The sequence below is a fragment of the Sycon ciliatum genome, chromosome 13 (assembly GCF_964019385.1).
Source record: "Sycon ciliatum chromosome 13, ocSycCili1.1, whole genome shotgun sequence".
NCBI classification, from domain to species: Eukaryota; Metazoa; Porifera; class Calcarea; order Leucosolenida; family Sycettidae; genus Sycon; species Sycon ciliatum.
In genome coordinates this window covers 15,291,816-15,305,545 of record NC_088655.1, presented here as the reverse complement: position 1 = coordinate 15,305,545, position 13,730 = coordinate 15,291,816, and the positions used below count along the sequence as shown (strand labels likewise).

At 47.3% G+C, this 13,730-nt stretch overlaps 2 protein-coding genes across 2 annotated transcripts; one reads left to right on the top strand and one right to left on the bottom strand.

The window, feature by feature from the left end:
- Positions 1 to 795: 795 nt before the first annotated feature.
- Positions 796 to 2,418, top strand: LOC135829205 (uncharacterized). The gene has a single exon (XM_065341611.1). The coding sequence runs from the start codon at positions 796 to 798 to the stop codon at positions 2,416 to 2,418; it is 1,623 nt and encodes a 540-aa protein (XP_065197683.1).
- A 7,063-nt stretch (positions 2,419 to 9,481) lies between these two features.
- LOC135829204 (uncharacterized) lies at positions 9,482 to 11,104 on the bottom strand. Its single transcript, XM_065341610.1, has one exon. It carries the CDS (start codon positions 11,102 to 11,104, stop codon positions 9,482 to 9,484), a length of 1,623 nt encoding a protein of 540 aa, XP_065197682.1.
- Between the last annotated feature and the right edge of the window lie 2,626 nt (positions 11,105 to 13,730).

Sequence of the window (13,730 nt, the reverse complement as noted above, 5' to 3'; positions counted from 1 at the left end):
GATTGCTGCCAAGGACATGGCTTGCTGCGGGCGGAAAGAACTACTTGATGTAGTGAAGCTGCTGTTTCCAGTTGATCCAAGCCCTGATGGAAGTACGCCTAGTACTGCTACTGGCAAGTCGGACATTGCTCAACGCCACCTCATGAAGAACCTATCCTGCGTGTTCAAGAAGGTGAAGAGCACCCCTTCCAGTAACAACATTAGTATGATCATCGTGTTGGTTGCAATGCTCATTCTCTTGTGTGAAGAAGTGTCGCTGAGAGGATACGATCATGAGCTGCACTGCACTCTAGTTGAGTTCTTCGATCGAGAACTGCATGCTCTTGACGTGGTGCACTACAAGCGTTGTCAGCAAACTCAGTCAACATTCACGAATTGTGGAATTCCACAAATGCTCACATTGATTACTATTATGTCTATCCTTGCCTCCCTCACTTTGAGCTATATTATTTGACATGTGGACACACACACACACACACACACACACACACACACACACACACACACACTCAAATCATCATCATCATCATAATACATGACGTTATTCATTAAAAACATTTTATTATAATTTATCAATACACTTGGTAAAGAAAACGGAATGAATCATAAATGTTGTAGTTTCTGTACACACCTGTGATGGTATCGTCCATTCTCAGTACGGCTTGATTGGCATGGAGTGGGTTGGAAGTGAATGACAGCGTGCACTTGTTCTTCCTGGGTGTTTGACTGTGTGACATCCAGTAGCGTATCTCCTTTGTCCCGCGCTCTGCAGCATCTGCAGGGTATCCAACTAGAATGTATAACCCAAGCGGCACATGCAGCGACATGGGCGACTACCATGATCTCTACCTGAAGACCGATGTGCACCTTCTTGCAGATGTGTTTGAGAAATTTAGATGCACTGCAATGGCCACGTACGATTTGGACCCGACACACTACTACACCCTGCCTGGATTCGCGTGGGACGCCCTTCTGAAACATACAGGAATCTCGCTCACTCTGCTGGACGACGTGGACATGCATCTGTTCGTCGAGCGCGGTCTTCGTGGCGGTGTTACAATGGCGTCACACCGCCACGCCAGGGCGAACAACAAGTACATGAGCTCACACGACCCTGAGCAGGCGTCAACATATCTTCAATACCTCGACGCGAACAACCTGTACGGCTGGGCCATGTCGCAGCACTTGCCGACATCAAAATTCCAGTGGTGTGCCCCCAGTGACGAACTCCTGCAGAAGATCCTCACCCAGCCAGATGACGCAGACACTGGGTACATGGTGGAGTGTGATCTGTCAGTGCCCACAGAGTTCCACGATCGCCTGAACGACTACCCACCCGCACCGGAGCGTGTAACCATCACCGAGAGTATGATGTCGCCATACCAGCGCGACTTGATTGCAGCAGATCCTGTCTCCGGACTGAGTGCTCCGAAACTGGTCCCGAACCTCATGCCGAAGCAGCGCTACGTAGCACACTACCGTAACCTCAGGCTGTACAGTCGTCTAGGTCTGAGGATCGATGCTGTACACCGCGTGCTCAGTTTCCGCCAAGCTCCGTGGATGAAGCCCTACATCCAGCTGAACACGGAGCTTCGGAAGAAGGCGAAGAACGATTTCGAGAAGGACTTCTTCAAATTAATGAATAACGCTGTGTTTGGGAAGACAATGGAGAATGTGAGAAGAAGGATCTCCATTAGACTGCTGCGTGTGGAAGACGAGGAAGATACCATTCTCACAGCTGTGGCTAAGTCCACCTACGTCCGCCATGTCCTCTTCGACAACGGGCTTGTGGGCGTCGAGAACAGGAAGCTTGCGGTCCACCTCAACAAGCCGGTGTACGTTGGCATGAGCATCCTGGAGCTGAGCAAGGAGCTCATGTACAGATTTTACTATGACGAGCTCCAGCCACGCTACGGAGACCGCATGAGCCTGCTGTACACAGACACGGACTCGCTGGTGCTGCTGTTCCGCACGGAGGACCTCTATGCGGACATGAAGAGTATGGCCGATCAGTACGACACCAGCAACTTTAGCCCCGACAGTCCTCTGTACAGCGAGAGTAATAAGAAGGTTGTAGGTAAATTTAAGGACGAGCTCGGAGGGAAGCTCATGACAGAGTTCGTGGCGCTCAGATCCAAAATGTACGCGTACGATGGCGAGGAGAGTGGTCAGCGTGCAAAGGGCGTCAAGAGAGCGGTGACGAGAAGATTCACGATCGCGGACTACCGTCAGTGTCTGGTCGACAGGACGAGGATGTCACACGCAATGACCACCCTGCGCAGCCATTCGCATCGTATCTTCACCGAGACGATGACCAAGTCGTCTTTGTCGCCGTTCGACAGCAAACGATACATCCGAACGGACGGTGTCAGCACACTTGCACATGGGCACCACCGCATCGCACTGCTGGATGACTGAACAATGATGGTTGTGGTTGACAATCACAATTATTAGTCACACCCTGTACCATATCAATTCCATTTGTCTAATGAGTTACTGATCTTGATCTTGATGATGATGATGATGATGTTGATGTTATTATTTTTCTACATACTACATAATTTTGTTTTCTCCATAACTTAACTAGACTTTTAATATAGCTAAACATAATTGCGTGAAATGCAATTGCACAGTTGATGATGTTTACGATGATGGCAATGTTTGATGTTGATGTTGATGTTGATGATGATAATAAGAATAAGATTGCTCTTGTCGGCAGCTAGAGCTTGCTCAATTGTCCGTTGTCAATCCAGGAGTTGAACTTGTCCGGGTAGCCTTTCCACTTGACCAGAGACTGTCCGGGGCGTTTGCGCAGGACTTTCTCCACGCGGAACTTGGTTTTCCTTGGTTTTCTGCAGTTGATGTTCGTAGAAACTGCCCTGAATAGGCTCGTTCATGAGATCTCGAATGTTGTAGGTGGGTGGTTGGGTGGGTAGAACTCTATTCACGACGAACACCTCTTCAGTCCAATTGGGTGTGTAGCCCTTTTTCGAAATGAGCTTTGCTCACAGCAATTCTCACTTCATCGTTCACAGCATAGCGTCGCCGCGCTGTGCGTGCATCTGGACTTTTGCTGGGGTGATCCTGTACAAACGATGCATTACGCTCCTCGGACGCCTCGGCAGGTTTCATACCAATACTGCGGTACGGTGCTTGCTGGTGTTGTAGTCATGTACAAGTTTGGACTTTGGGTAGCACTTTGATGTAGACATTTTGTTGATTTTGCTGTAAAGTGTTTCAGCGTTCTGTTGAATGGCTCTGCAGCCACCGCCCCTTGCCGTCGTTATGAGTGCTGTACATGCTAATACCGTTGTCAGCAAGCCACTGCTTGACTGTTGCGTTGTAGAACTCTTTACCCTCATCGACCCACAGCTTGCGAGGTGAGCGCTTGCTGCTGGTCACGATGCTGCGAAACGCATCTCTGACAAGTGCGCCCGTCTTGTTCTGGAGCGGTACAACCCACCATGCATAGGGACCGAAAAGATCGATGACGGTCATCAAATGTCGAGTGCCATTGTCATTTTTTTTTTTTTTTTTTTTGCAAACGCCTGCATGTCCACCAGATCTTCACTCCATTATGATAATTATGTCATCCAACTCGTGCACTATCACACGTCTGCGGGGGAAGCGTACACGTCTTGGTCTGTGCATTTCACTGGCTTTAAACGCTCCATCCACACATCATCGTCATCCTCACTAGCACTGACACCACTGTCAGTGCCTGGGGCAGCAGCAGCAGCAGTTGCACCGCTGTCACTCCCAACACCGCCAGTCCCACCACCTGCGGTGCCGTTTGTGATTGAATCACTGTCAACGTCCAGGATCACGGGATCCTTGTGCAACCTATTGTCAGTGAAGTCACAGTTAGTGGCGTGCAAGTACTCGCAAAGTACCTTCAATAGTACCCTGCTCCGAGAACAGTCTCCCTACGAGAACTGCATACCGACCACACACAGCAGTGCATGATAAAATTAAAAATAATAATAATAGAAATATTGACTGGTTATAAAAATGTTATTGAATAAAGTCATGTATTATGATGATGATGATGGCCTGTGTGTGTGTGTGTGTGTGTGTGTGTGTATGTGTGTGTGTGTGTGTATGTGTGTGTGTGTGTGTGTGTGTGTGTGTGTGTGTGTGTGTGTGTGTGTGTGTGTGTGTACATCTCCAATAATATACATGTAGCTCAAAGTGAGACAGGCGAGGATAGACATAATAGTTATCAATGAGAGCATTTGTGGAATTCCAAAATTCGTGAATGTTGACTGGGTTTGCTGACAACGCTTGTAGTGCACCACGTCAATAGCATGCAGTTCTTGATAAAAGAACTCAACTAGAGTGCAGTGCAGTTCATGACCGTATCCTCTCAGCGACACTTCTTCGCACAACAGAATGAGCATTGCAACCAACACGATGATCATACTAATGTTGTTACTGGAAGGGGTGCTCTTCACCTTCTTGAACACGCAGGATAGGTTCTTCATGAGGTAGCGTTGAGCAATGTCAGACTTGTCAGTAGCAGTACTAGGGGCTGTCCCATCAGGGGTTGGATCAATTGGAAACAACAGCTTCACTACATCAAGTAGTTCTTTCCGCCCGCAGGAAGCCATGTCCTTGGCAGCAATCCAGATCAAGTTGGTTATGGGGTGACTTTCAACAACTGCTTGGTCATATCCAGGTCTCCATTGAAAGGTTCCACCATGTTCGTCAGCGAGGTTGCGATTCCTAACCGCGCAGCACACCGCATCAGCGCACCTATTGGACAATGTCCGTACTCATCATGACCTTTCAAAATAGACCACAATCATGTTCATCATCTTCTTCTTCTTCTTCTTCTTCTTCTTCTTCTTCTTCTTCTTCTTCTTCACCAAAGTAATAACAAGGATGAAGACAACAATTACTTGTGACTTGACAATGACTCTTTGAGAAATGATTGAAAATTAAGATGTCAGGTTTTTTTTTTTTATACATGTATAACAGAAGCAGCAGCAGCAGCAGCAGGAGCAGGAGCACCCTTCATCCTCCTTCTCCTACACATGGCACTTGAGAAACGGTACAGCACACATTTCAACTCCTGAGGAATTACTTCCACACGAGGTTCATAGCACCCGTAAGATTTGATTAGTCTTTGCATCAGTTCATTTTTTCCTCAGAATTAAACTCTCGGATATTCAGCTTAAACTTCTTCACCTGAAAAGGGGTAAGAGGCTTTGTACGGATTAGAAGTTGGCGGAGCCAGTCTTTCGAAAATTGCTGCGGTTTGCAACTCATTAGCTTGCTGGATCGTGCCCACGACACATGGCTCTTTGGAAGATATGGCTGAAGCTTCTGGCAAATCTCGTCGTGGTCAGCACAGATGCATGTCAGAGCTATGGCATAGTTCAGGCTCTTGTAGCCATTCTCCTTCTTCATGTACTGCAACGGTTCCAGCACACCGTGAAGGTTCAGCAGGACACCGGTCTTTTCCATGAAGCGTACCAGATGTCTATCGACGGCAGTCAATCGCTCCCGAGCGGCATATAACTGAAATACCGCCGCTAAAAGGTACTTTCAACCATATCAGCTCACAGGTCTGGACAATTGGTAAAATGCATTGTTTTTCAGTTGTACCTCCACTACATAACATTACAATTGAAATTGAAGTTAACGTTCGAGAACCTTCGACGGTACGAGTAATTCATTTCTAAGTCTGCTGCAGTGGTGGCGGGGTTGCTATACCCTAATGGTTTCAAAAACATCCCAGACAGTCAATCTTATTAACACCACACCCACCACTTTAAAAGCACTTATGTCGCCGAGAGGCACTTCAAAACCACTAAGTCATTAACCCAATTAAATGTGACACCTAGGCCACTTAAAACCACTTCACGTTTCAAGTGGTCACTTAATTACCACTTATCCAATTATAAGGTCAAGGGGACTAATTAACAACCGACTCCGTCGACGGAGTCGACTCCGTCGGTTGTTAATTAGTCCCCTTGACCTTATAATTGGATAAGTGGTAATTAAGTGACCACTTGAAACGTGAAGTGGTTTTAAGTGGCCTAGGTGTCACATTTAATTGGGTTAATGACTTAGTGGTTTTGAAGTGCCTCTCGGCGACATAAGTGCTTTTAAAGTGGTGGGTGTGGTGTTAATAAGATTGACTGTCTGGGATGTTTTTGAAACCATTAGGGTATAGCAACCCCGCCACCACTGCAGCAGACTTAGAAATGAATTACTCGTACCGTCGAAGGTTCTCGAACGTTAACTTCAATTTCAATTGTAATGTTATGTAGTGGAGGTACAACTGAAAAACAATGCATTTTACCAATTGTCCAGACCTGTGAGCTGATATGGTTGAAAGTACCTTTTAGCGGCGGTATTTCAGTTATATGCCGCTCGGGAGCGATTGACTGCCGTCGATAGACATCTGGTACGCTTCATGGAAAAGACCGGTGTCCTGCTGAACCTTCACGGTGTGCTGGAACCGTTGCAGTACATGAAGAAGGAGAATGGCTACAAGAGCCTGAACTATGCCATAGCTCTGACATGCATCTGTGCTGACCACGACGAGATTTGCCAGAAGCTTCAGCCATATCTTCCAAAGAGCCATGTGTCGTGGGCACGATCCAGCAAGCTAATGAGTTGCAAACCGCAGCAATTTTCGAAAGACTGGCTCCGCCAACTTCTAATCCGTACAAAGCCTCTTACCCCTTTTCAGGTGAAGAAGTTTAAGCTGAATATCCGAGAGTTTAATTCTGAGGAAAAAATGAACTGATGCAAAGACTAATCAAATCTTACGGGTGCTATGAACCTCGTGTGGAAGTAATTCCTCAGGAGTTGAAATGTGTGCTGTACCGTTTCTCAAGTGCCATGTGTAGGAGAAGGAGGATGAAGGGTGCTCCTGCTCCTGCTGCTGCTGCTGCTGCTTCTGTTATACATGTATAAAAAAAAAAAACCTGACATCTTAATTTTCAATCATTTCTCAAAGAGTCATTGTCAAGTCACAAGTAATTGTTGTCTTCATCCTTGTTATTACTTTGGTGAAGAAGAAGAAGAAGAAGAAGAAGAAGAAGAAGAAGAAGAAGAAGAAGATGATGAACATGATTGTGGTCTATTTTGAAAGGTCATGATGAGTACGGACATTGTCCAATAGGTGCGCTGATGCGGTGTGCTGCGCGGTTAGGAATCGCAACCTCGCTGACGAACATGGTGGAACCTTTCAATGGAGACCTGGATATGACCAAGCAGTTGTTGAAAGTCACCCCATAACCAACTTGATCTGGATTGCTGCCAAGGACATGGCTTCCTGCGGGCGGAAAGAACTACTTGATGTAGTGAAGCTGTTGTTTCCAATTGATCCAACCCCTGATGGGACAGCCCCTAGTACTGCTACTGACAAGTCTGACATTGCTCAACGCTACCTCATGAAGAACCTATCCTGCGTGTTCAAGAAGGTGAAGAGCACCCCTTCCAGTAACAACATTAGTATGATCATCGTGTTGGTTGCAATGCTCATTCTGTTGTGCGAAGAAGTGTCGCTGAGAGGATACGGTCATGAACTGCACTGCACTCTAGTTGAGTTCTTTTATCAAGAACTGCATGCTATTGACGTGGTGCACTACAAGCGTTGTCAGCAAACCCAGTCAACATTCACGAATTTTGGAATTCCACAAATGCTCTCATTGATAACTATTATGTCTATCCTCGCCTGTCTCACTTTGAGCTACATGTATATTATTGGAGATGTACACACACACACACACACACACACACACACACACACACACACACACACACACACACACACACATACACACACACACACACACATACACACACACACACACACACACACACACAGGCCATCATCATCATCATAATACATGACTTTATTCAATAACATTTTTATAACCAGTCAATATTTCTATTATTATTATTTTTAATTTTATCATGCACTGCTGTGTGTGGTCGGTATGCAGTTCTCGTAGGGAGACTGTTCTCGGAGCAGGGTACTATTGAAGGTACTTTGCGAGTACTTGCACGCCACTAACTGTGACTTCACTGACAATAGGTTGCACAAGGATCCCGTGATCCTGGACGTTGACAGTGATTCAATCACAAACGGCACCGCAGGTGGTGGGACTGGCGGTGTTGGGAGTGACAGCGGTGCAACTGCTGCTGCTGCTGCCCCAGGCACTGACAGTGGTGTCAGTGCTAGTGAGGATGACGATGATGTGTGGATGGAGCGTTTAAAGCCAGTGAAATGCACAGACCAAGACGTGTACGCTTCCCCCGCAGACGTGTGATAGTGCACGAGTTGGATGACATAATTATCATAATGGAGTGAAGATCTGGTGGACATGCAGGCGTTTGCAAAAAAAAAAAAAAAAAAAATGACAATGGCACTCGACATTTGATGACCGTCATCGATCTTTTCGGTCCCTATGCATGGTGGGTTGTACCGCTCCAGAACAAGACGGGCGCACTTGTCAGAGATGCGTTTCGCAGCATCGTGACCAGCAGCAAGCGCTCACCTCGCAAGCTGTGGGTCGATGAGGGTAAAGAGTTCTACAACGCAACAGTCAAGCAGTGGCTTGCTGACAACGGTATTAGCATGTACAGCACTCATAACGACGGCAAGGGGCGGTGGCTGCAGAGCCATTCAACAGAACGCTGAAACACTTTACAGCAAAATCAACAAAATGTCTACATCAAAGTGCTACCCAAAGTCCAAACTTGTACATGACTACAACACCAGCAAGCACCGTACCGCAGTATTGGTATGAAACCTGCCGAGGCGTCCGAGGAGCGTAATGCATCGTTTGTACAGGATCACCCCAGCAAAAGTCCAGATGCACGCACAGCGCGGCGACGCTATGCTGTGAACGATGAAGTGAGAATTGCTGTGAGCAAAGCTCATTTCGAAAAAGGGCTACACACCCAATTGGACTGAAGAGGTGTTCGTCGTGAATAGAGTTCTACCCACCCAACCACCCACCTACAACATTCGAGATCTCATGAACGAGCCTATTCAGGGCAGTTTCTACGAACATCAACTGCAGAAAACCAAGGAAAACCAAGTTCCGCGTGGAGAAAGTCCTGCGCAAACGCCCCGGACAGTCTCTGGTCAAGTGGAAAGGCTACCCGGACAAGTTCAACTCCTGGATTGACAACGGACAATTGAGCAAGCTCTAGCTGCCGACAAGAGCAATCTTATTCTTATTATCATCATCAACATCAACATCAACATCAAACATTGCCATCATCGTAAACATCATCAACTGTGCAATTGCATTTCACGCAATTATGTTTAGCTATATTAAAAGTCTAGTTAAGTTATGGAGAAAACAAAATTATGTAGTATGTAGAAAAATAATAACATCAACATCATCATCATCATCATCAAGATCAAGATCAGTAACTCATTAGACAAATGGAATTGATATGGTACAGGGTGTGACTAATAATTGTGATTGTCAACCACAACCATCATTGTTCAGTCATCCAGCAGTGCGATGCGGTGGTGCCCATGTGCAAGTGTGCTGACACCGTCCGTTCGGATGTATCGTTTGCTGTCGAACGGCGACAAAGACGACTTGGTCATCGTCTCGGTGAAGATACGATGCGAATGGCTGCGCAGGGTGGTCATTGCGTGTGACATCCTCGTCCTGTCGACCAGACACTGACGGTAGTCCGCGATCGTGAATCTTCTCGTCACCGCTCTCTTGACGCCCTTTGCACGCTGACCACTCTCCTCGCCATCGTACGCGTACATTTTGGATCTGAGCGCCACGAACTCTGTCATGAGCTTCCCTCCGAGCTCGTCCTTAAATTTACCTACAACCTTCTTATTACTCTCGCTGTACAGAGGACTGTCGGGGCTAAAGTTGCTGGTGTCGTACTGATCGGCCATACTCTTCATGTCCGCATAGAGGTCCTCCGTGCGGAACAGCAGCACCAGCGAGTCCGTGTCTGTGTACAGCAGGCTCATGCGGTCTCCGTAGCGTGGCTGGAGCTCGTCATAGTAAAATCTGTACATGAGCTCCTTGCTCAGCTCCAGGATGCTCATGCCAACGTACACCGGCTTGTTGAGGTGGACCGCAAGCTTCCTGTTCTCGACGCCCACAAGCCCGTTGTCGAAGAGGACATGGCGGACGTAGGTGGACTTAGCCACAGCTGTGAGAATGGTATCTTCCTCGTCTTCCACACGCAGCAGTCTAATGGAGATCCTTCTTCTCACATTCTCCATTGTCTTCCCAAACACAGCGTTATTCATTAATTTGAAGAAGTCCTTCTCGAAATCGTTCTTCGCCTTCTTCCGAAGCTCCGTGTTCAGCTGGATGTAGGGCTTCATCCACGGAGCTTGGCGGAAACTGAGCACGCGGTGTACAGCATCGATCCTCAGACCTAGACGACTGTACAGCCTGAGGTTACGGTAGTGTGCTACGTAGCGCTGCTTCGGCATGAGGTTCGGGACCAGTTTCGGAGCACTCAGTCCGGAGACAGGATCTGCTGCAATCAAGTCGCGCTGGTATGGCGACATCATACTCTCGGTGATGGTTACACGCTCCGGTGCGGGTGGGTAGTCGTTCAGGCGATCGTGGAACTCTGTGGGCACTGACAGATCACACTCCACCATGTACCCAGTGTCTGCGTCATCTGGCTGGGTGAGGATCTTCTGCAGGAGTTCGTCACTGGGGGCACACCACTGGAATTTTGATGTCGGCAAGTGCTGCGACATGGCCCAGCCGTACAGGTTGTTCGCGTCGAGGTATTGAAGATATGTTGACGCCTGCTCAGGGTCGTGTGAGCTCATGTACTTGTTGTTCGCCCTGGCGTGGCGGTGTGACGCCATTGTAACACCGCCACGAAGACCGCGCTCGACGAACAGATGCATGTCCACGTCGTCCAGCAGAGTGAGCGAGATTCCTGTATGTTTCAGAAGGGCGTCCCACGCGAATCCAGGCAGGGTGTAGTAGTGTGTCGGGTCCAAATCGTACGTGGCCATTGCAGTGCATCTAAATTTCTCAAACACATCTGCAAGAAGGTGCACATCGGTCTTCAGGTAGAGATCATGGTAGTCGCCCATGTCGCTGCATGTGCCGCTTGGGTTATACATTCTAGTTGGATACCCTGCAGATGCTGCAGAGCGCGGGACAAAGGAGATACGCTACTGGATGTCACACAGTCAAACACCCAGGAAGAACAAGTGCACGCTGTCATTCACTTCCAACCCACTCCATGCCAATCAAGCCGTACTGAGAATGGACGATACCATCACAGGTGTGTACAGAAACTACAACATTTATGATTCATTCCGTTTTCTTTACCAAGTGTATTGATAAATTATAATAAAATGTTTTTAATGAATAACGTCATGTATTATGATGATGATGATGATTTGAGTGTGTGTGTGTGTGTGTGTGTGTGTGTGTGTGTGTGTGTGTGTGTGTCCACATGTCAAAGGAGGGGGGGGGGGGGGGGGGGGGGGGGGGGGGGGAAGGAGGGGGGGGGGGGGGATGGATGTCGAGTATTGAGTTTGCTGACAACGCTTGTAGTGCACCACGTCAAGAGCATGCAGTTCTCGATCGAAGAACTCAACTAGAGTGCAGTGCAGCTCATGATCGTATCCTCTCAGCGACACTTCTTCACACAAGAGAATGAGCATTGCAACCAACACGATGATCATACTAATGTTGTTACTGGAAGGGGTGCTCTTCACCTTCTTGAACACGCAGGATAGGTTCTTCATGAGGTGGCGTTGAGCAATGTCCGACTTGCCAGTAGCAGTACTAGGCGTACTTCCATCAGGGCTTGGATCAACTGGAAACAGCAGCTTCACTACATCAAGTAGTTCTTTCCGCCCGCAGCAAGCCATGTCCTTGGCAGCAATCCAGATCAAGTTGGTTATGGGGTGACTTTCAACAACTGCTTGGTCATATCCATGGTCTCCATTGAAAGGTTCCACCAGGTTTGTCAGCGAGGTTGCGATTCCCAACCGCGCAGCACAACGCATCAGCGCACCCATTGGACAATGGCCGTCCTCACCATGATCTTTCAAAATAGACCACATGTTCATGATCTTCTTCTTCTTGTTGTTGTTGTTGTTGTTGTTGTTGTTTTTTCTTCTTCTTCTTCTTCTTCTTCTTCTTCTTCTTCTTCTTCTTCTTCTTCTTCTTCTTCTTCTTCTTCTTCTTCTTCTTCTTCTTCTTCTTCACCAAAGTAATAGCAAGGATGAAGACAACAACAACAATTACTTGTGACTTGGCAAGGATGCTTTGCGAAATGATGGAAAATTAAGAGGTCAGGGGTTTTATACAGCGGCAACGGTACCCTTCATCATCATCTTCCTCGCCCTACACATGGCACTTGAGAAACGGTACAGCGCACATTTCATCTCCGCAGGAATTAATTCCACACGAGGTTCACAGCACCCGTAAGATTGGATTAGTCTTTGCATCAGTTCCTTCTCCTCAGAATTAAACTCTCGGATATTCTGCTTAAACTTCTTCAGCTGAAAAGGGGTAAGAGGTTTTGTACGGATTAGAAGTTGGCGGAGCCAGGCTTTCGAAAATTGCTGCGGTTTGCAACTCATTAGCTTGCTGGATCGTGCCCACGCCACATGGCTCTTTGGAAGATATGGCTGAAGCTTCTGGCAAATCTCGTCGTGCTCAGCACAGATGCATGTCAGAGCTATGGCATAGTTCAGGCTCTTGTAGCCACTCTCCTTCTTCATGTACTGCAACGGTTCCAGCACACCGTGAAGGTTCAGCAGGACACCAGTCTTCTGCATGAAGCGTACCAGATGTCTGTCGACGGCAGTCAATCGCTCCCGAGCTGCATATAGCCGTGGGAGAATGCATCTCTCCGTAAAATTCACCTCCGGCAACAGCACGCTATCAAGAACAAGTCCGCATACAGTACACACAAAGTGCCCCTCGTTCACAACTTGATGATTATGAAAACATTTGTCAATGTTTGGACTAGGAGGAGGGGCATCAGGACAAGGGTCATCGTCATGCTCAACGACGGCGCGTTGACGCTCCTTGTACGCACGCAGTATTTCAAATTGCTCTTCAATATCCATTATGCTAACTGATCACATTTTCCAGTAAACGCTGCATCATATATCAATTTATAAATGAGTCACACCTCCTAAAATACCCCCCCTATGACATCCGTAGAGCTAGTTCTAATTAGCCTGGGAATACCTAGAAGGTTCCAGAACACATTCCCAGACAGTGACTCTTATCAACAACCACACCCACCACTTTAAAAGCAATTATGACGCCGAGAGGCACTTCAAACACCACTTAATCATTAATCCAATTAAATATGACACCTGGCCCACTTCAAAACCACTTCAGATCTCAAGTGGCCACTTCATTACCACTTATCCAATTAAAAGGTCAAGTGGCCACTTAATTAACAACCGCAAAGTTCAAGTACCCATTCATAACCACTTATCTGTCCCAGAACCGGCTTGGTCCCTACTACTGTTCGAATTGTCCTCATCACCTTTTCGAGAAACGTCTTAGAGGTAGAGGTGTGCGGATAATGCTCGAAAAGGTGGCAGATTCTGCTCGAAAAGCAGTGAAATTGGCAGAACCATACAAACCTTATGGCGGGCAATTCCTCGAATTCTGCTCCATTTCTTTATCCACATACCAAACATGCATGAAACTTACCAGAAAAAGTACCGAATTCTGCCAATTTTTGTGCCGGCATTATCCACATATGCCTAC

What these genes read in the sequence shown, in the direction of transcription:
- LOC135829205 (XM_065341611.1), top strand. Translation starts at nt 796, where the DNA reads ATGTATAACCCAAGCGGCACATGCAGCGACATGGGCGACTACCATGAT.
- LOC135829204 (XM_065341610.1), bottom strand. Translation starts at nt 11,104, where the DNA reads ATGTATAACCCAAGCGGCACATGCAGCGACATGGGCGACTACCATGAT.